Source organism: Gymnogyps californianus, chromosome 12, assembly GCF_018139145.2.
Source record: "Gymnogyps californianus isolate 813 chromosome 12, ASM1813914v2, whole genome shotgun sequence".
In the NCBI taxonomy this organism is placed as follows: domain Eukaryota; kingdom Metazoa; phylum Chordata; class Aves; order Accipitriformes; family Cathartidae; genus Gymnogyps; species Gymnogyps californianus.
Window position 1 is genome coordinate 2,325,300 of NC_059482.1, and position 24,251 is coordinate 2,349,550.

At 40.8% G+C, this 24,251-nt stretch overlaps 1 protein-coding gene across 2 annotated transcripts in view; it reads right to left on the minus strand.

Annotated features, from left to right (window-relative positions):
* Nucleotides 1-16,241: 16,241 nt before the first annotated feature.
* BANP (BTG3 associated nuclear protein) overlaps nt 16,242-24,251 on the minus strand; it is a 153,990-nt gene continuing 145,980 nt past the window's right edge. For both annotated transcript variants that reach the window (XM_050904135.1, XM_050904136.1), the window contains 2 exons: nt 21,492-21,635; nt 16,242-17,042 (listed from right to left, as the gene is read on the minus strand). In XM_050904135.1, coding sequence (XP_050760092.1) covers nt 16,971-17,042; nt 21,492-21,635 — 216 coding nt within the window. In that variant the 3' untranslated portion in view covers nt 16,242-16,970. The remainder of the gene's footprint in view (nt 17,043-21,491; nt 21,636-24,251) is intronic.

Sequence of the window (24,251 nt, forward strand, 5' to 3'; positions counted from 1 at the left end):
CTCAGCTGAATTCAGCTAGCTTATTAATTGAGTGGAAGCTTTCACAGCTTGAAGTGGAAGACTCATTTCTGGGAACACATGAAACTAAACCAAACAAAAAAAAAAAATTGAAAGTGGATTGCAGGAAGCAACTCTATACTAATAAGAGAATGGACTAGATTAGACCTAGAAGGGCTTAGATGATCTATTAGTAATGAGAAGAGACACAATAATCATATAATGAAGCTGCTGGACAGTGAATTAGGAGGCCTGCATTTAGTCCTTTGTCCTGCTGAAGAGTGTACATGGTGAGATATTGCTTCAAGTAGCTAAAGGACTAGGCTTAAAATATGGGGAGGAGTTGAATGAGTATAGTTGGTCTTGGCTTCATCTCCCTGCCATAAAAACAAGTGAATTTAAGACACAGGATAAACAGAGGTAGCAACAAGTGCAAAAGAAATAGAAAGTTTACGTACATTAGCCATTTATAGCAGGAGAATGAGTCAGTCTATCCCAGCAGTTTTCATTACAACCCAGATTAGCCTTCAGCAAATGCCCACCTTGAAAGTGGAAAAAGCCTCTGTATGTTGTACATAAATAGAAATTTTCCAGACACATGAGGACAAGAGCTCAGACTAACTGGACAGACATCACCCCACAATGTAAAACTACCATCAGGTTTTATTATTATTATTATTACTTAGAAACTGACCTTATTTATGGCAAATGTTAAGAACTAAAATAATGGAAGAAAAGGAAAAGCCAGGCATGTTTACATACTACAGGATTCTTTATTCCATACACTACAATGGGGTGCTGGTTACTGAAGATTGCCTGTTCCCCCTCCCAGGAATCACGTAGCTGTATAAATTGAGAGTTCATCTGTCACAGGGGCAGACTCTGCTTGATGTAGAGCCCAACAGAATTAATAACCCAGGCAAGGATGAAAGCCAGGACAGGTTGACTTGTTGCCCAGTGACGGCGATCACACTAGTCTGAGTCTAGGCTTCTCCCATGCAAGCTTTCTTGGGCACTGACGTCTCTCATTGCCTTTTATCCCAAGACTTGCATCCCTTCCACAATCAATACAGCGACAGTCTGCTACTTCCAGGTTCCTTTAGTCCATGTGGGACTATGGCTGACTTACCTAGAGGATTAACTCCTCCCTGGATCCAAGAAAACATCAGTGACAGAAAGAAAAGACAGCTGCTATTGCACACCAGAAACGAGCCAGGCATGGAGATACTTCCTGAACTTGCAAGGAACCCCTCAGCTACAGCCCGTTTGCAAAGGGACTCATTATCCATAAAACTAAACTTCGTAAAATGCAGCTAAAGGAGCTCTGGGCTTTCCCTACAAAAATACATGAGATTCCTGGGGTGTCTGTGATCCCAAGCAAAGACCAGCAGCTGTCTACAGCTGCTCCCTGCATAAGCCATGCTTTAAGAAGGTCATGCACGGACTATTTGGAACAAGTTGGTGTGCTAGGAGGAGGCCTTATGCTAAACAACTCCGAAGAGCTGGAAGCAGATTTATAGGAGCACTAACCACAAGTGCTGCAAATACAAGACAGTGCCTCATGGCCTTGGTAGCTTTGATCCACCTTTGGTTCTGGGATTTATTTTTTTTAGTTTCTTGGCTCTGAGAAACTACTTTGCCATGAGTAAAAGGCTATCCTGAGGAAAATCGAGTAGCAAAAAGCCCCACCAGAGCTGAAATCCACTAGAAATGAATCAAATGCAAAGCTGACAAAAATAGAGGACAATAACATTAGTTCAGGGAAGGTTTCATAGAAACAAGAGACGGTGCTGCAATGGAAGCAGGTTTTAAAGCAGAGGTGCACAAAGCAGTATGGAGCCAGCAACAGGAGCACTGAGCATCAAGTAACGAGGTAAAACTCAGGGTTTGGTGCAGAAAGCTTGGTCTTACTAATGGCACCTAGAGCTGGAAAAGACGCAATTATTATGAACCACAGAGCAAGGAAAAGAATCAACAGATTTGTTACACTCACAGGTTACTGCAAGAAAAAATTCTGTACAGACAAAATAATTATAAGAATACGTTAAAAAGAAACATTTTCCATTACCTACAGAGAGACACATTTTTGGAGAGTTGTCTAACGCCAAATATATTTCTGTGCTTGATGCATCAGCAGTGTTCTGGCAGGTGCCCTTAGAAAAATAAAGTGCATGTTTGTGGGCATTCAACACTCTCTTTGAGAGACACTTTCCTCAGCCTGTCACTTGGGTTGAGTTCAGCACCAGAGGTGTTTCACTGGAAAATACAACATATTTTTGTTGGTGTATCCAGGAGGGTTCCAAAGTCTACAGAGCTGATGCTTACATCTGGGGAAAATCTGCAGAAAAGGCATGACAGAAAGCTCCAACTCACTTTGGAAAGAGCTAGAGCTGCTAAGCTAAAGCTGAATTCCACATACTGGAAATAAAGGAAAGATATCAGGCAGAGACGATTTTGGCAAGATGTACCCGGCTGCCACAACAGACGGGGAGATTCAAGGATTTCCTGGAATGATGATGTGCTAACAAAGCCGCCCTACTTCAGCTGCTCAAATTAGCAACCCGAGAGCGCTACTGTACAAAAAGCTGTCGCAGGGGAACAAAGGACGCTGATCTTAACAGAGTACACATGGGATCAGTCCTTAGACGCTGTGACATACATCTAGAGAGGATATCGGCACAGTCTCCGTCACCAGCATGGTCAAAATCAAGACCTGTGCCATGCATACCTTGGTGTTCATAGAACTAGTACGCCCAAAAGGGATGGAGATTTTGGCCGCAGTTGGTGGTTATGTGTTTAAAAGCAGAAGTCCCTCCTTGAGGAAGACAGGAATTATCTGCGATCAACCACAAACCATGAACATGACCAGGATCCATGAACATGACCGGGATCCATGAACATGACCGGGATCCATGAACATGACCATCACTGCTGCCAAAAAGACGCTGACAAGGCACACCTTGAGAACACGGTTCTGTTTCAGTTATGGAGACATGATTTGCAAAGCAGATAAAAACGTCTGGTGGTTGCAGAGACACACTCTACACTCCCTCATTGATTGCTCTGGTGATGCCAACAACAGCTTTGCGTATTGTGTTAGCAGCACTACCACCACGCCCTGCGCTCAGAGACCTGCTGATTGAAGAGATGGATTGCTATCTCCTCCTGCCCCAGGTAGGACCCCAGAGCAACACCCTGTCCCAGCTCATCCCCAGAAGAACCTGCCCACCCAGCACCCACATTACCAGAAACAGACCTACCACATTCGGGGATCTCCTGCTCTAGAAAATTTGTCAAAATAAACAGGATAAGCCTCATAGCCTAAATATTTACAGAACACCACAAACCAGTCTGTATATATTCTTGGAAAAAACCACAGACTGCAAATGCCAGATCTGTTGTAGAAGACAAGATCTCACAGGTAGGCACTGGATCAAGCTGGTACACTCCTAACACATCTTTAATCTCGATAGGATCTTTTGGTTTGGTGATAGGACTTTGTTTAAACGCACTAGGATAACAGAGAGGAGTGTCTTATGCTAGCTGAAATAAACAATCGCATGGAAGCAGTAGCTCAGGATTGTCACATACAGCAAAACCAGTCAAACAGGAGGACAAAAATCAGTGGTCTAAAAAACTTTTCACCAGAGCAATGCAGGTATATTTTCATTAAGAAAACACTGGGTGATCTGGATTATTAAATCTCTTTCCATGATACAGCTTGCTAGAAGATATGGCAGCTAACAAGATCGAGCTGATTTTTGCTAAATATGGCACCTGAAATAATAGTCCTTGTTGATGGGCTTAGTCATCTGTAGTAAACTCAGGATCTGGAGTTTCCTTTCTGACTTGCTCCTATTATCACCAGTGCAACGGGTTGGTGTAAAAGGCCAAAACAGTGAAGGACCTACTAAAAAAAGCTACAGAGTCAGACTCTCATTTAAATGTTTATATTTTGTTACTACTATTGTTATGCTTGGCGAGTGAAGGAGAATGCGAGCAGGGACACCTTTCAGAGGCACTTTCAAGAAGCAGTTGGATGTGGCTGCGGTGCTGCCCAGACACTCATGTTACAACAACGCAGAATGAAGCCCTGAACAAAACAGGTCTCTGCTAAAAGCCGTGGCTCGAAGTCATTACTGAACAGCTCAGCTCCTGATTCTGCCAGAGCCTCTTAAAGTCAGAGGCTAGAAAACGTCATCCCTGGGAACGACCTGATAGGAAGAGAAATTTTGGAAGATTCAGCCCGATGCCAATGTGTGTGTGTTGGTGGGGAGTGTCATGGGCACAGCCGGACGGCGTGACATGAAAGCATGCACACCCAGCTCCTACATCCCTGCCGGGGAAATCCCAGATGAAATGACAAGCACACGTCCTACGCAGAATGGGCACAGCAAGTCTGTCACGTCAAGGATGCAGCCAACCTACAGGCACACGGTCTGCATGTGAAAAAAAGCACGTGCAAGTCCAAAGCACTCAGAAGAGGTCTGAAAGTCTACTTGGATCCAGCTATCACCTGGCCAGAAGTCCCAAAACACAGGGAGGGAGAGCAGAGCTGATATCTCCTTTCCTCCCTGACACACCCATGCTAGGAAATCTGCAGAGACCCTGCTGTCCAGGGAGGTAATTATGGTGATGGATCTGTGGCCTGTGCGGCCTCCCAAATATTTTGTTGATAAGGACTCAGCAGACTGAAGTTGCAAGAAAGGTTTTATTTCAACAGATCAGCGAGTTTGATCTGCTCTGCAGGGCATGGTAAAGTTTTTAAAGCAGACTGAAAACCAGAACAAGGTTTCTAATCTGCAACCTTGAGTCTTGGTTTTATTAATGTGTGCTAACTCCAAGCTAATTATGCTTAATCTTAGCATAATTATAATAATAATAGAAAAAGACAAATAACACTGCTTATGCATTAATGACCAAAGCCGCTGAACTGGTGACAAGCGAAACTCATGTATGAATTACTATTGGTATCCTACAAATAGGTGCTAGGTGCTGCACAAGGAAGAAAGGATGGTCCAAGCCTCAAAGAGACAGAAGACGCATAAAGACAGGGAATACAGGGCAGGAAAATAATGTAATATTTAGGAATAATATTAACATAATATTTAGGCCTACTAGGAAGTAGTCTTAGCATGCCAGCAACTGAAACTGTCAAGATTTTCATGATAGGCACAGAAAACAACACACCACAGGAAGGGACTAAAGGGCAAGAAGTAAAGGTTGTTTGCATGCGAAATTTTGTTCCTGTCAAGTGCAAGGGGCAGCACGGGGATGGAACAGATCTTAAATGAGAAACAGGATATAAGATGAGGACAGGCCAAGAAGGACCGCAAACGTACAGACAAGTATTTGATGTGATAGAGAAGAAAAAGCCAAACGAGAGGAAGTTTCTGAATGGATATGATTTAGGCAAAAGTCAGTGTTCATCAAGGCCAAGAGAAAAGGATGTTGCGTTAATCGAGACGTGATGAGATAACAACTTGGACAAGAGTTTTAGCTGTGAGGAAGAAAAGGTTGAATACTTATGGCTGAAAACACTTAGTACAGGAACAGGAAAACAAGATGTTTATTGGCCAGAAATAGAAGGAAAATCTCTATCCACCACCTGAATTGTATCAGCTGAGACAAGTCCTCCCAGGAGACTTTCCTTCCCCTCCCACATTGTACAGCTTCCTCCTCTAACTCTGCTTCCCTTCCCAGCTTTCTGTTATCATTTGGATGTCTGTCTGTTCTTCTGCAAAGGACTTGACCAAGGAAAACAGAGGGCTTGTAAATCCGCCTGCCTGAATGTGGCTTTTTGATGTCTGGAGCACACAGACACGCTGCTGAAATTTATGGTTTCCAAGGAGGACTGAGAAAGGGAAAAATTTATGTTAGGAAAATGTGACCATCATCTTCGTTTATCTCCCTGTTTTGTAATGGAAAGCAGGCACTTTATAAACACATACACACAAAGCCCAGCATGAAACAGTTTATGAACTCGAGTGCATTAACCAAGAACCATTCCATAAAGACTGGTAATAATAATATTAATAATGCAATAAATCACAGCCCATCTGTAACATCACATCACCATCCACCTAGCAGGGGAGAAAGCTCCCCGTTGAGAAGCAAGGCAGCAGCATCTCTTTCCTCTTCCGTCCTTCATTCTGTCTGTATCAATCAAAAGACTCTGGATCCTCCAGACCAGCAGACTGACCACAAACACCCCACGGTCCTTACGGAAGCTGTTGTACATTACACAGGCAGCAAATAAAATGCAGAGCTACGACAGATTTACTGAGGACGCTTCAAAGCTGCTTCGAAGTGACAGCTTCAGGAAAGCCCATCCTAAACACGTGGATTACCTGAAAACGTTCGGCTCATTACACTGAAGCAGGCAGATAACTAGAGCAACTCAAACAATTAGCTGGAAGGAGTTAAAGCATTAAAATAGAAACGTTCAAATTTGTATATTAGAGAATACAGACAAATTTGCATTCCCGCTAAATGAGTGTGCTTTTCAGTCCTTGGCAGCTCATTTGGAGTTTTGAATTTACGGCAGGAAACAATATAGATTATGCTTCAGACAACCACAGTTTATTTCTTGAGACTATTTGCAAGGAAACTTGAAACTTGCCATAAGATAAAAGAGTATCTATTTGATCTGGTACCAAGTAATTTGAACTCAAAGCTACCTCAATTTCTGTTTACACCAAGCCATTTCAAAGTATTTAAACCATTTTGCAAGCGTTTAGACAGGAAGCTTTTCTATACTCACCCTGGAGGAAGTGGTGGCATTATTGATATATGTCCTGCACTACATTAAGTGTGGCTGTGGAGTTATTTATGTGCTTTTCCTGACTTCTTTTGACACAGGAGTTGATTGCAGTGCTGTATGATTACGTCTGCATCTCTGAATCTTTCCTTCTCAGCTGGAAAGTCTCAAGTTCCAAGCTGGGATTCCCTCTCCACCCCCTTCTCATGTACTTAACCCTCCTTCTGCTGGAAGCGTCTAGAAAACATCCACAAAAAACTCTTAGGTACAAAAGACTGCAGAGAAGCAGGAAGTGGGAAGGCAGCATTTTAAGAGAAAAAAGAAGTATTTTCTTAGATGCTCCCTCCTTATTAACTCTGTGCTATAAGAAAGCTCTTTTTAATTATGATATTTTTAACTATGGACCCTTAGAAACCAGTCCCAAAGGATTAGGGATTTCAAGTGTCTGTCTTTCCTTTTTAAGTGTGTTTGTCTTGAGTTCTTTTTCTTATGATCTTTATCAACCCACCCCTCCTCCCTCGGTTCCCAGACCACCTACGGACAGAAGCATTGTTCATTAGTAAGACTTTTGCTGTCGGCTACAAACAAGCATCTGTGCACAAGAACCTATCGCTTTTCTGTTTCACTGGTCGCAACTCAGTAAAATGCACTTCTAGAGCAATTCAACCCTCATACATTGAGAACTGCAAAGCAGACAAGAACTTGTGCTCCCCCCTCCGTGGGCAGTTGCGCAGGATGAAATAGCTGCCACTGTCACCTGATTTCTGAGCCGAAGGCTTCCTATGGGACAGTCCTGTCACACAGCCAGGCACGCCTGCCACTACCCATTCTCCATCGTCTTGCTCAGATCTGTGCAGACCAACAGAAAGAGAAACAGCACCCTACAGCAGAGCTCAGACTGCTCTGAAGGTTTTGAGTAAACCTGGTGCACGTAGATCAGCACAGCCATTACAGTAAGAACTTGGACACTAGAGCTTCCATTTACTCACCAGAGCCAGCATCTCGGATGCATCACAGACTCCACTGCTATCGGGTATTTCTCTGGACAACGTAAAGGACGCAAACTGAGAATGGAAACTAAAAAGCTATATACCATGCCTGTGATGAAATGTGGACTGTTGGTAACTTAGACCCAGCAGCCACAGAAAGGCAGCCGGCGGGTGCTGCTGGAGTCAGCACATGCGGTCACTTCGGGCTGCACCGGCGCGGTGGGAGCTATTGCCATCTCCAGGCTATGAACTACTCCAGAATTTCCCCATCGGTAATTGTGAAGATACCTGCCTTGTGTCTCTCAGACACATGAAAACTCTGGTATGCAGCTATTAAGATAAGGAAGACGGATTACCCTAGATAGAATAAATATTAACCTAGGCAACATGAAGTTTCCTTCTCATCCTTCCTCACAACATCTAAGCAAGTGATAGACAACGGTGCCAGTCATTCGCGTGCATTGCTATGTACATTTGGTATTTCCATGTAGGTATCGCTTTCAGCGCTGCTTCCAAGTACTAATTCAAATTAATTTTGAATTAATTAGGGATTTCAAATACCTAGGGTGAAGGAACATCCTTGAGTGCCAGCAGGCACTCCCTGGCCAACCTGTTTCCCTAGGGGTTCTCCGTTGTGCCTGCTGGGGCTACCTATGGTAGTGCAGATGTGCAGACAGAAATTACACTACATACATCACTGAGTTGTTGCTTGCGTTTTATCTCTGCCCCCAATGCAGTCAGTTGTTTGTCAGTTTGACATGAGGTTGCTCTGGGCTTTTTTCAGCATGTTGACAAACTTTATTTAGGAATTTATTCTATTGGCAGCTGAGCCTTTTTTAGTAAATCCAGATCAAGGGTAACAAACTAGTAATGGGGTTTGTGTTTCTGGGCACTTTAGTGCCAATCTCACTTTCACATAGCTGCAATCTCGAAGCAGGAAAAGTGCTCGAGATATAGAACAGAAACTCTTTCTAAGATTTTCAGTTGATTAAAGCTGAAATCATAGAGAACGGGACTGGAAAAGACCCATAAACTACAGAAATAAGCACCCAAGACCTACACCAGAACATTGCTAACAACAGAGAAAAAGAGAAAATTCTCATCAGAGAAGAATGAGCGTTCAAGCAGGCCAGCGATGGCCGTGACAAAAATTGTTTCAAGGCAGAAATCGATACCTTCATGAATTACGGACTGCATGACATAACAAAAATGCCAACCTCTGCTGCTGTCAGGAGGGTTTGGTCTGCTCAGCTACTTGGCACTGAACAAAGACTGAAGGAGAAACTGCTCACCATTTGCCGACTGTTTGTTGTGCCCCATCAGTACCACATGAATCTCAAGGCTCAGGGTCCTGCTGGTTGCCTGAAAGGCTCAAAAAGAATTTCTGATGTCGCGGGAGACTGCCACTGCAGGAGACCAGGATATCAGCAAAGCCCTCAATCTTTTATACTTTTTACTTGTACATTTTAATTTTATGGCTTTTGAATTTAGGATATTTCATACATTATTGGGTCGTACTTTACGGCAGGCACTGTGTCGGGAGAGGATAGAGGCAACGTCCTCTGAGAGTCCAGGGAATGGATTTAATGACTATGGGCTTTACTGTGTGGATGTGTTGTTGTGAGACTGGTGAAGCCGCAGACTGTGGGAACCACGGGCATCCCACAGGACAACCCTTGCACACTTATCACAGAGTGCCAGCCTGCCGTAGATCAAGGCACACTCCCGTTACCGTCACAAATTGTGGGGCTGCGTTTGGTGACAGTCTTGCCAGTGGCAGCCAATCAAGAGCAGAAGGTACCTAAAGATGAGCAATCCACCTCTCTTGACAGTTTGTTCAGTCATTAATCTTCCTTCACACACATTGTCAAACACTCTGCCTCATTTCCCACCTGAATTTGACTGGCTTATGGTTCTTGCAATTCCCTCCCTGCCCAAATTGAAGAGCTCTTCACTAGCCAGTGTTTTCTTCCCAAGAGCAACACTCTAATCAAGGGCTTTTAAATCTTACCCTCTATTTGCCCAAATCTGCACACTGATTAAAGCAGCAAACATTTAGAGGGGCTCAGAGCCAACAGGCTGGAGGGAGCTTAAATCCAAGCACACGCTTCTCTGTCAGGCTTATTTCTGTACAGCACAGAGAGCTCCATACCGTGAATCGGATCAGTGAAATAACGCAGGTAAAAACAAAATAAAAGCAAAACCACACACACAAAACCTTCCTCAAAATACTCAACCACTTACTATCTATGAAGCTTTCTGAGTGCCAAGTGTGTTGCAGTTGCTCAAAGAAAGGAATCAGCGTGGAAAACTATGTCAATCCATGCAAAGACATTCACAGAGGTCAAAGCTTCTTATGGAATATTCCTACAAAAGTTGATTTTCTGGCAGAAAAGATTAATACCTTCTACCTTTTACAAAAAGTAAAACAAAAGGAAAAAAATATTTTCACTAACACAGCGTTTTGCTACACAAGAAAATTTCCGTGAAAACGTAGGAAAATGTCAGAGGTGGAAAGCATGGAGATGTACTTTTTTTTTTTTTTTTAAATTCTGAGACAGAACACGCCAGAGAAGCGCCTAGTTTCATTATAATGGTCAATTTAACAGAACTCAAAGGAATTTCAGGCAGAACCCAAAACAGATGTAACCCTCCCCAATGCTTACAAACTATTTAAAAACATAGTAAGGTATAAACAAAATTAAAAAAAAAAAAAATCAAAAGAAAACCCCAAACCTCTGCCCTCCACCTTGCCCCTGCCTACCTCCAAAGCTGCTGTTCCTTGGATAAAAGTAGGATATTTTTGTCACTATTGTATTTCAAAAAACGAAGAACTTCTCAATGTGAACCACCTCCCTGGGCTGCACGTTTAACTGCAGAAAGGAGCGGAAGGCAACCTGAATGAATGAAAAGGGAGGAAGGGATTCAAAACAAATCAACAAACTGTTTCTCATCTTTTCCTTGATTCCTCATGCCTCCTCTTTTATGAACATTTTGGGTTTTTTATTTCTCCTCTGGTTTTGCTGAAGAGAGCAGGGAGCCCATTAGAGCAGGGGGATTAAGAGAGTTGAAGTAGGATTGAGTAATAAAATTGCTGTTAAGTAACAGCAATTATGCAAGGCAGATGGCCCCAACGAGAGAGCACAGCGTTTCACACACGCCAGGATGGGAAGCAGAACTGAGCCTGCTCTGCTTTAGAAAGAGCACATCGTTTGTGTCTGATTAAATCATACCGATTTGTGATTATTAGAGAAGGGCCGCCCTAAGAAGGTTATGACACCAGGGAGATGGAAGCAGGCATTTTGGGGAGGAAAGGCATCAAATGACAAGTTTAGCTGCTGTTTAACCTAGGCTGGAAGTTAGCAGAATTCTCAGTGCAATTCACAGTACCACCTACTCGTGTATTCTGGGTGCTTGCAAAAGAAGGTTTAATTTTGCTACCACATGGGAACAGCAGGGGAAAATCTGGTTACTAAACTGAAAATCTTGCTAGTTAATGGCAGACACATAATTTCCAACTGTGGCAATTTTTGTAACTGTTAAATAAGCCAAGTAAGAGAGCAACTTCCCTCTGTACGAGGTAATGTCTATAACTGGGGTTTTTTTCTGTTAAATGCAATTCAGAATCCAGCAGACCAAGGGTTTCTGATTTATTTCTTTTTAATTAGAGGTGGCCAGCCAAGCTCTTCTGGTAAGATCAAAGCAGCAAAATGGATCTAGGTTTTTCATAAGATTAAAAATAAACGCTATAGAAATGGGAGAGTAAAAAAATGTATCAAAAGGAAGTGAGAAGAGAGGAGAGGTGACTTCCAGGACCATAGTAGCAGGAGGTGAGCCAACCCCATGCAAACTCAAGCAGCAAGATAGCCATATATAAATATATATACACACACAATCAAGCAAGCTGAAGTGCACCTTTCAGCTAGTCAAATGGTACTGGCCAGCTCCCAATTTTTTTTCTGTTTTACCCAGAAAGCCAATGGTAAATTTAATATATAGTTCATCAATTAAAGATTGAATTATTTTAAATATGCATACAGGATATTCGTTTTCCCTGTGGTAATAACAAAAGAGTAAAGTCCCTTTGATTTCAGTGTACTTGCTTCAATTCTTGGATCCTGATATGACACACTCAACAGCTTGGCAAGCAAACGCCAGTGCATCTTGAAAACAGAAATCCCAAAGATTCCTTAAGAAAAGGAGGGAATCAGTGTGGAAAACAGGGATATTTATTATTTTCAAATTAAATACCATAGATGTCCACATCGTGGCACAGCAAGGGACAATGAACAGTCTGTCCTTACAGCTGGCATCACAGCGTAGCATGGAGAGATGTCAGGCTAAACTCAGCTTTCCATCCAGGCTTTTGCTGATCTGTTTCACAACCAGATTAACCTTCCTTTAACTAGTATGAAAACTCTGAAATAAAATATTTACTGGAAGATTATATAACATATAATACTATGCTCAACCCAAGCTGATGGACAGAGACGAAACTGGACAGTTTACTTAAACATTCAAAACCACAGATTAACCTGAGGGACCAGAAGAAGTACAGAACTTTTCCCAGCCTACTGGTTAATTAAAAATATCCATACTGATGAATAAAAAACCTTAAAATATAATTTTCTGCCCCCCCCCCCAATATAAAATTTTATTAAAAATCATTAAAGGACATTTTTCCTTTGCAAAATGTAAATTTAGAAAAATTGAATAGGAAACAAACATGAGAAAGCTTTCACAAGTAGAATTCACATAAGTTTAAAAAAAAGGCAAAAAAGCCAAACAAAGGAGAAATTTGCTCTGGAATTAACTTTGCATGTGAAGTTGTAGATGAGGAAAAATAGGTTTTCATCCAGTTCCATCCAATTTATCACGCTAAAGAACGAGACTCGGTTGAAAATCCCCTGGCACCTTTTGAAAGAGGAGGAGTGTTAACCCCTTGCCCTGGCCGAACTGCACATGGGCAATCGCGGCCCACGCACTTCAGCTCTAACTTCAGCTCTGCACGACTCCTCTTGCCTCCACTTGCTGCACAGTTAGTTACTCCTATTTTTGTGAAGTATAAACCAACCCCTAAATATGTCAAACCTTGTTTAGCAGAAAAATCAAGTATGTCCATTCGTACCAGCGCATTAAAAAAGCAATCCCCGTTTATCCCAAACACCACTCTAACTGAATGACTTTCTTATTCCCGGCTTCATTCAAGGAAATGAGGTTTGACTGTTGAGTACTCATCTAAATCAGCAGAGCTTATAGAAGTGCTTTGGGATTGCAGTGAATGAAAGGAACATTCTTATTTCTGATAATGGGAAACAGTTTTTGTTGAATTATAGTTATGGCTCTAAATTTTCAGTACTTAGATAATTAGGAATTCAGAAGGAATACTGACTGCCAACAGAAGTTTGTGCGGAGTGAGATCCTACAGTGATTTGGGGGGTTTTTTTTAGATACTGGTTTTCTCACTGTATTTTCTAACATGAAACTCCATAGCATTTCTGTGAAGCGGATAATAAAGTACAGGGCCACCAGAGCACACCCGTACGCGTGCCAGGATCTCCACGAAGGAGACAAACACTAGAGCAACATTTTGGCCAGCATTCCTTGCTTTATAGGCAAACTGTCAATACTGAAATGCCTAAAAATGCAGCTAATGAAGGCATTCCAGTTTATTTGGGTCACAGAAGGGTGCTCGTTTTTATAGTTTTGTTTTGCAAGACAAAATATGTAAAACTAACAAGGAATGAAAGAAAAAGAAAAACAGAAAAGAAATAACCCACATCCTTCACTTTTTTAAAACCAATTTCTAGTTGTACAATCCATCAAACCATAACATTTTGATTATTTTTTACATCAGGACCACAGAAGCCCTTAAGAATTCATGAGATGGATGCTCTTTCAGGTGGGATTCAAGCTTAAATGATCTGAAAGGTCATTATAATGGTACCATACTGCCTGTGCAGCCGTAACTACATGTCAAGAATTTAGTACAACATCAAGATAAATGGTGAGGTCCTGGCTACAGTGAACTTAATACTGAAAATCACCAATGGGGCCAAGTAGGGTAACCAGAGGCTCTCCTTCTCTGAAGCCTGCATGCCTACGCATTGTTACACAAAACAAAATCAAATCCATGAAAACAGTATTCTGCAGGTCACAAGATGAATTACAAATAAAATATGCAGCTGATCCTAGTCTAACCTTACAAGAAACGTCCCCCTGAAGACTCTCGGTCATATGTTCTCAATCTCTGCCTCTTGGACAAAAGCAGCATGAGGAGAAAAAGAACAGTTAAAAACAAGGATGTTAGAAGGTTTGCTGAGGGAAAAGAACCTTATTATTAAAAAGGCAGAGGCTGTAAATAACAGAAGGAGACATAATGAGAATGCACTTCTGGCTGACCTACTGAAAACGGTCAAACAGTCTTCAAGGGCAGAACTACATCCATGGTGAAACACCACCAGCCTACCTGAACAGAGAGCCACGCAAAACCCTCAGTACCCCTGCAAGATTTTCATTCCTGGAGTTATCTTATAATACTGTTAGGATTTCTTACTGTTATGTTGATATGTTATTGTTACGATAACCTCTGTATGACCATATTCTTCACACTTGCACAGAACCTCACAGACTCTTCACAGTCACAAGCACTTCCTAGAAGGGAATTCATTCCTGAATTACTCTTCTAGGGAATGACTGTACGTGTTTGTACGTGACACACCCTGTGATGTCTAGAAAACACATAAAACATTCCTGAAGAGAAGACGTTTCCTCCCTGGACAGGGACATAAATCTTCCAAGGACAGAAAATCTAAAGAAAGGGCACAGGGATAGGGACTACTTATAGGAATACCTGGCTCAATGTTGAAGTCTCTTTTCTTTGAAGTATAAACATAGTGTGACACAGCTTGGACTAATGAAAGCATTGACATAACACTGAGAAAAATTCACATCTTGAGGAACACGCAGTCTTAACATCTGAATGCAGTGGAGGATCTTACTAAGCTGCTCTCCTTACCTATTTCAATTGATTTGTACACTCTCCGTTCCACACTGGTGAGGTAGATTTCATTCTCTTGAAATCTAGCGAATGCTACTTCACTGCTCGATACACCTTTACAATCACTTTTAGCAGAAGAGACTTCAGCATGCAGCAGTCTAGTGACTAAAGGAAACCTCTCCTGAACTCAATTTCATCTTGTACCTGAGCTGAAAAATGCAAAGAGAACAGAATTCTTAATTGCACCATAAACCAAAGACAGATACCCTACAGTTTAAATGCATGTGTGTTCCCCTCGAAAGCAGAAGATACCCAGGATGCAGAAGGAAAGCTGGGTAAGAGTAAAACTTTCTGAAGACAAGAAAGCCGCTGTGGCCAATACGAATATAGCAAAAGAGTGGTATGCGGCAGCACGCAACGGCTTTGCCATCCCAGCTTTCTCACTGTCATTTCCAAGTGATAAATTATTATTAAACAGCCATGCTAAAATGTACAAGCCTTGCTTTATTTTTAGGCTTCTATTTGGATGCCAAGCTCTTCAAACATCACCCAGTCTGAGAGACACTATTAAAAAAAGAAACTGAAGAGTAGCCAAATTCTTGGCCTGTTGCAAACATTGTATTCAATAAGCTGTGGTTCAGTTCGCATTGTACTTGTGCGCCAAGAAATATCCTAAAGAGAAGTAGGAATTTACATAAAGTGTAATACTTACCAGGGACATCATTCCCAGAAATTGGGTGTGCTTAGCCCTTCCTTCCATTTAAAAAAAAAAAAAAAAAAAAAGTTATCCTGAATTCAACCATGTAGAATTTGTGGCTATGCCCCATTCATTAATACACTAAATGCATTATGAGCCATATATTGACAATAATCATATAGCAAGTCAGCTGAAAAACAAATACAAAGCAACACCTCCCCCAGTAAACTCTCTATTTTTCTAAAAAATGCACCATTAAGATAATCAGGTTATAGGAAACATGTATCCCTTCCACTCAAGCTTAGCAAATATGAAATTGTAGCTTTCTTGAAATTGGTATCAAATTTCCCATAAGTTTCAGCAGAGAGAGGATTTCACCTTGCTGTTGCAGGTTGGATAACAAGATAGGTATCAGACTCCTGCAGCCCAGCTTTTTATGGATGAATCCCAAACTGAGGTATTGCCACAAACGGCTGGACAAAGGAGGTAGGAGGAACAAAAAGGGAGAGAGCTCAGAAGAATTGTTCACATTAAAAAAAAAAAAAAAAAAAAAAGATTTCATAAATTCATTCTATAAAATAGGATTTGCAGACTCAAAAGCTTAACTATCACATTTTTCTTGCACCGGAAATTTAGATAATAATATGATCTAAGATTGATATCTTCCTTATAGACTTAATCTTACTTCTCAGTTTGACAGCAGAGCTTGCCAGATAGCATCTGTCTTCAAATACTCCAGAACTACAGCACAGTTCAGCCAAACCGTATTCATTCCTAAGGCAGAGAGCAACTTAGAGCTGCACTATTCATAAATACACATTTATTTTTCATTAGAAATGCATAATTACAGCATTTAAAAGCATTTTCCCCTAGAAAAGTAGTTAAGCAACAGTACAAACAAAATTGTTAGTCTTCTGCAAATACAGTTTTCATTACACTGAACAGAAAACACCAGCAAAAGGCTAATACTTGCAGTTATGGGATTTTTCTTTTTTTAAATATTTTCCATTTTTGTTATAAACACCATAGCAAATAAAAAAAGCTGTTTAAACAGTGAAAAATATTTGAGCTCTTGATCTTCTATATGTGGTAAAGCAAGTATTGCAAAGCAGCAATACACTTCCTAAGATATCTGCAGACATTCAAATGGCGTATTTCACAGAAGAAATGAACAGGATGAAACATTAAATTTAGTCTCATGGTTTTGATTCATTAGATTTCTTTCCCTCTTTCCAAAAGATTTTTTTTCCTCTTTAAGTGTACCTAAGGGCAGGCCATTTATTTTTTCTGAAGGCCAGATCCTCAACTGATGGAGGGATGTAGCTGCAATTTAAGTCCATGGGTCTGACTTATTCCAGGTGAGGACAACCAGATCATCAGAACTCTGCTATTTGCAGGAGATGTTCGAGGTGTGACCATTAGCCTAACAGGCATTTCCATTCTCCTGGTGTTGCACGAAGACTACGGCACTTAACTTCTGACTGCGGTTCACTGACATCTTGGTTGACACAGCTTTTCACAATTCTCTTATTGAATTTGGATTGCTCCGTGTTCTATCTGCATTTCTGGCTGGATTGCTGATTGAAGGGTATCAGTGCCCTGCAAAAGGAAACATGAAATCAGTAAATCAATACAAAAGTGTTTTCCATTGGTGTAGCACTGTGGGGTAGCACACCAAGGGAATGTGAATATATTCTACTAATAGAAAGTTCTTGTATATACCAGTGCAAAATCTGCATGGATATCAGCCCGAGGAGAGAGTTGAAACGGGAATACGTTTACAAAGGCACCAAAAATAACATAAAGAGTTCACATGAAGACTAAGTAGACTAATGCCCTTCAGGCTGGAAAGAGAAGGCTAAAATAATGAAATCATGATAAGAATCTATAAAATCACGAGTGGCAAGAAGACAGCAAAGAGAAAACAATTATTCCTTCTCTCTTCCCCAAAAAAGAACCAGCTCTAAAAAGAAACAAAACAAAACCCGCGTCTGGCACAACATGTGCCGAAGCTGTGGAAGGACCTGCCCCAGCACGCTGCACGTACTGACAGCTCCGGGGTATACACGGCAGAGCTGAACAATGCTATGGAAGGGAAGTCCACCAAGGGCGATCACAGAAAAGACAGTAGGAAGTCCTGGAGCGACACAACTGTTGTAGGTAAGGAGAGCAAAATTACCCGTTGGCCCTGTGCCTGGCATATCCCCAGCTAGTGCAGGATATGGTCTAAAACTGCTGACTTTACCCACTGCAGTCTTCCTCTGTTTTGTGTAAAATGAGAATAGCGCTACTATAGTGAACTTTTTTCTCAAAAGTCTTCCTACAGGCCTGATTCTACTCACTTTCCGAGCAAAACCAGTCCTCTGTGAAAGAATTTAAAGTAAACACAACTGACTTAAGCCTTCAAAGGAAGCCTCCTTAAAAATTAAATCACTGCCTACCAGTAGTCTGACAATGCTGTGAAAGGATAATCCCGTAGCAAACTGTCTTTTTAGCCAAGTTAGTTGGAGTAAGGAAAACTAGATTATGAAACAATCTCTGTCTTTAGAGCTATAAGATGAATAGCATTTAAGAACAGCTGTATTGGCTTGGATAAAGTCCATCGCACCCAATAAGCCTTCCCCTGATAGCAGCCAGTATCACAAGCATAGATAAACTACAAGAAAAGGGCAAGCACTTAATGATATTTTCCTGTACACTCCCCACAGATTCCAGAGATCTGCCCTTGATTGATTTCCCTCCATAAATAAATCTAATAGATGCTTTATGTAACACCCTGGATACCGAATTATTTCTGTGGCAGTACTTCTGTTACGAAAAAGTCTTACTTGAAGCCCTGCTTTATGCTCTCAGCCTAGTGTCTGCAAGACGATCCACAAAGACACAAGGGTGGAAACTCAACTAGATTTCCCATCCTTTAAGTTCTACCATACAGTCACAACTGTATTTATTCAAATGAAAATACTGGAGGTTCAAAATTATAAAGCATTGCTCCTAAATTAAGGTTTTGTTGTCAAATTATTTCTCTTCACCTCTCTGCCTTGTTGCCAGTAATTGCACACAGCTACAAGATTTTTTTTCCTGTTCAACTTTATAGGTAATTTGGTGTTTACTTAAATGTTCGATAAATTAGTGCCAAAGTGGTGAATAATTCTATCAGATAGCTAAATTTGATAGAAGGTAAGTTTTCAAGTGACCATCACAGTTTTCTTTCCCAATAGAGGAAACCTGTATTGAAGTAATATAATTATCAAATAATAGCGACAACAGCAATACTGAATATTTATCCAACATTCAGACCAGAAGTAGAAGACTGCCCAAAGGGATTAGAAGCACACTTGAGATTTTGAATTATGTTTTTTTTCAAATCTAACAAAATTTACCACCAACATATGAATTTGAGCACAGAATTAATCCAAATATTCTTTGTCATCATCACATCCTGTATTTCTAAACTCTACAAGCTGCTATAAGTAAGAATGCTACAAGACATGAAAACAAGCCAACAAACCTAAATCCCCCAAATGCATCTGATTTCAAACCATACCTCCCTCCATACATGCCTTTGCAATTTTATGCCAGTAAAACACTGTTCATATATTAATAGTTTGCGTTTACATATGTGGTTTAGGGTCACTAGGAAACTGTCAGAATCCTAGCTATTAATACTTCTGTCTACAGTTAATTTGCAAATACAAAATCATGCATGAATACATTGAAAATACTAAGTTGAAGTGCATACTGCTGTCTGCTTCAGAAGGGATTCATTTCACACAGCCTCACTCCTACCTTCAGCTTTGCATGTGCGATTGCTTCCAAAGCCGTGGCTTTCAAGAAAAAAGGTCAGAAAACCGGTATCTTGTTTTCAGACATTAAATAGATTCACACTTGTGGTGTTTCAAACACGGAATTTGTGTAGGGCATAGCATCCAACCCAGATGGATGATAAACTCCACTTTTATAAGCTTTGATTGATAAACAGATACAAAACCATTGAGAACATCTCAGTACCTTGACAAAGAACCATATGAAGACAGATGAAAGTGTCACTACAGCCTCACTGAGCGGGTTTTCCCTTCAGATAAGACTTCTCTCTTCAGATAAGAGATCTTTCTAAGATCATGCAGGACTATTCCATAATTTTAGCCAAAAAAAAGCTACTGAACTATCCATAACTCAGTAATGCAAATACCAAGTTGGTTTCTCCAATTCATTAACAGATCCTTGGCTTTTAGTTTGTGTAAACTGAGGAAATATTTATGGCAAACTTATTTTTAGTCTTGTCTGTTTTTCCTTTGATCTTATTTCACATTCCTTTTCTGCTTCTCTTCAGCTTTATATAAATCTCTGTGGTTAACCACAATATTAAAACCTAACACGGTGCAAAGTGTCCCTGAAGAGAAAAGTAACTCCTCTGGTGGCTGCCAGTCGTGTGGGAGATGGATGCCGATGTTTACAACTGAACTCCGGAACCTCCTGCCCATCGGAGGTGCTAGCTGAGAAGGGAGGACAGGCACGAGGAACAGACCCAGGAGAAATTCCGTAGGAGGCAAATTTGAGAATTTCCCAGGCCTGGAGTGAGGACAGCAGCACGAGAAACACCTCTCACTACCTGATGCCTATACGCTTTATTAATTGCATGGGACCAGCAATACTTGAGGATTTATAAGAAATAAGGCACAATCCCTGTAGCAACACTCTTATTGTCCAGCGTACTATTACAAGTGACTATGAATAAAATATTGAGAAGGTTGGTGCAGAGACAAATCTAGAAAAGAGGGAAAAACAACTATTAAGGGCTCACCTACACAGGAAGGTCAGCATACAGAAAACTAAAATGTAATCCTACAGCACAGCACACTCGCACGCCAGGCAGTCCGATCCTTCTTGACAGGGAGCATAATTTTTCTGAAAAGCACTCTGTAGCATCCAGGTGGGGAGCCAGCGTGGACCGGGGCAACTAAGAGAGTTTAGAGCTCTGGCCTCCCTACCAGCAGCAGCCAGCGCAGACGGCACTATGGCAATATGCGACACAGCTCCATCTTTTGTTTGAGGCCCTCTTTGCCGCTGGGGTAACTAATGTGCTCTAACTTTGTATGTCGAACTGATCTGCAGATCGCCTTGGCCATGGAAGAAGCACTAAGCACTTGAGTTTCATGCACACAAAGTTGGGACATGATTCCCTTGATTTCTTATGCAATCTTCCCCCCCGCCTCAAGAGACTCAATATCCAAATGTTTGTAACCAGATCAGAATTCTCTACAAAACTGGGTATGTATCGGACAAAATTCCACTCTAATATTGGCTGCTAAGGATACCATTACATTTTGGCTAGCAAGCAACAGCTTATTTTTCACAATCCCTTGGCATTCTCTAGAAAAGAAGCCCACTACAGTGGGGTTCATGGAAGAATGTGTAACCATCTGCAGAAAAACTTCTGACAAATGTTTCAAGTCAACATTCTTGTGTTGTCACCAGTCACAGCTTCAAGCTGATGAGAAACTTTTTCTAGACTCAGGTACATGACTGTTCAAACTGATTTAAAAAGAGAAAAAAAAAAAAAAGGTAATTCCTCCACCGTAACTGAGAGGATCAAGTGTTCACTTACAATTGCTAATATTGCAACTCCTGTGGGAAATCCAGGCTGTTGATCAAAATAACTGGAAAACTGCTGTCAGAAAGGGAATAACATTTTTAAGAGAAACCTCAGTCTGAAAAATACTTTTTGGATAGATTCCAAGCAAGTTTTTTGCCCTGTCCTCTAACACGGCTCTCAGCCTTCAAGGATGCAGAAAAACAATGATGACCAAAATAACTATTCTCTAGAGGCATTGAGCAAGAACATAGAAGCAGGAACAGTCAAAGACCATTTATACCTTCAACGAAATGATGTTTCTTATTATAGATGATTTTTTTTTTTTAACCGTTTGGAAACAGGATCATAAACTCACTGGGACTGCAGTATTTGTGGATAGATATATAGTTCATCTGACAGATGTTTCAATCAAGTTAAGTACATTCAAATGGTAAAAAGATATATATACATACTTGATTAGTTGCAGAGTGGTCTGTCACTGGTGTCAGCTGCACATATTGGACTTGGATATCACTCCCTTGGAGCGGGGATCCATCAACACCCCCCGAGGCAGGCTCAGCAGAAGCAACAGCTATCAGCTGAGCGCCCTGCAACACCTGCAGGGAAAGCAATGGAGAAAGCAGCTTGTAAACAACCACCATCAGAAATGCATAATGAACCACCTAACTTAAAACAGATGCAAAACCAGAGACGACTGAAAAGAAACACAACAAAACTTGTCTATCAGTAACAGTTGCTTTAAATCATGTGGGTTTCCGAGAGGACGTGGTACGCATATGGAAAGATTCCCATACTAGATGCTCGCCGCATTTTGCCTTACGAGATTCACAGCTCTGTTAACGATTATTGCAAACACTAAGTGGGATAGACTGCGCAGGTTACACTAAGAGTGTGATAATGTCAACAGCACACAACAATATCACTGAGTAATGCTTTTACTGTTACATAAACAGACACAGATCCAAGATACTCCTCCTCACAGCCAAAGGCATTCAACTTTTGACCATTTATTACACTAATGTTTATATTCCTATCATATATGAAGGTGTAGATTTAAGAATCACTGCTAATTAATACTTAATCTCAACACATCTGCATTTGACTGGTGAAGACTATAAGTGAAACCAAAAACAAAACCAAAGAACAGCTGATCCATCTGAAAGTGCTTGCTTAAAAATGTTTTTATGATTGGACTAATTTTAATTTACTTCTTGAAACACAAGTCAGAATAAAATACATGTATGTAAACAATGACAAGTCCCCAATCTAATTTTTTAATTTCAGCTAAAATATACATATTCAGTTTTAATTTCTATATGCCGCGAATGATGTATTTTTAAACTCTGGTGTTTGAACCGCAGCGAACAAAAGACATCTTTCAAATGAAGGAAAGAGAACAAAGAACAACAATAACATTCTTAACGAAGGTTTTTCTTAACAAAGTATGATTTCTCAGCTGATCTGCGGGTGGGTGGCCATGAAGGAGTGGGTAGACCAGAATTTCTCTAGGGAGTGTGGGAGGCAAAAAGGGGTCACCTCCATAAATGACCTTTAGGGGTGTTGTCAGGATTTTCCAGGGATCTTGGGTGTTCTGAGATACAGTCAGCATCAATCTGCAAAAGGATGCTACATTTTGTTTTTACAAGAGTAAGCAAAATTCTCTCATCCTACGGTATTTGTTTTGGAACTATATGATACATACTGTCGGAACCACATCACAGTCTGTCCTATTGATTATCTGCAGGTCTTAAATGTATTTTTCTCATTTATTTCTGAACTACAAACTTCAGAACGACTGTGAGCGACGGAACAAGCCCATCACTCTCACATACAAACTGTTTTACCACAAAGAAGCCTAAAACTTGTAACAGTACCAGCTTCTCTGTTTTATTGTATGTTCTCAACTGCACACCTTCCAGTGCACTTCATAAGAACTCTCTTTTATAGCACACACTCTGGAGAAGACCAAATAACTCTGTTATACGTTATCTTCTACCAAACCTATTAGATTCCTAGTGATCTACCTTTACCATCCTCCCTACAAAAAAAACAACCCCAGCAATACTTGCATAAAATACTTTTTGCTGCCAAATTACACTTCCCTGTTGGTTTCATGCAAATGGTTACGTGCTTCTCCTATGTCTTCCTGCTGGATAAACTATTTTTAATTAAGCTTTCATTCACAAAGAAATGGGAAGCATTTTTATAGGATGCAATGATGAAGTTGAGCTAGTTTTCAGAGAGGTAAAATGGACAACATGCCAACATCAGCAGGGGTTGACAAACCCAGGTATTTGAGTTTCCATTGACAAGGCCATAGATTGATTGCTGCTGCTCCATTCCCCCCAACTAGCCAGGTTAAAACCAACTCAGTTAAGCTTAAACGTGCTCCAATCCCAATTCAAGACTATAGCAGCGATAGCTACGTACACACTGTGCTTGGTTTCCAGTTGTATAGTTTGAAAAAATCAGATTGCTAAACTGGAGAGATAAGACCTCAAACATTATAAAAATCGCAATTAGTATAGGTTTTCCTTCTTTGTCATGTCCTGTTTGTGCAGACGCCAAGGACTCCAGGCTTCAGTATTCAATAATGGAAGGCGAGTGGCCAAGCAAGGCAGATTCATCTCCACTAGCGTTATGCCAAACTCTGTGGGTTTTGCAAACCAGGTGATTGGCTCTAAATTGAATGTCGCACTGATACGTTTATGCACTACCAATTGCCGTCTTTGTATTTTTCCCTATAGCTAGAAAACATGCTAGGATGCTTGGAAGCCAGGAAAAGGCCATTTTTCAAAACTAAGAACGATTTCGCTTCTTCAGGCTTCTCTTTATCCATTTGTCCATCATGCACAGTCTACTTAGGATGTGTTTAAAATCACTTAAAAAAAAAAAAAAAAAAAAAGAATCTGCCTGGACTTTGAAAACAAAAAGAAGAACAATCTAATGCTGAAAAGACTTCTTAATGTTTTCCACTTATTACATGCTAACATTAATAGCTGTCTTAGATTTCATTAAATACTGCCTAGCTTGTTATTGTGGCATAACTGGCTATATAATCAGTCACTGAACAAACGAGAATAAAAGCAAGAACAGGGAAAAGATCCCAGTCTTAAATTAAACCATCTGACTGAACTTTAAATGAAGGAACGAGCAACAAGCTCTTCTTAATATCTGCAGAGTTTATATACAGCCCTCTGAACAAAATTATT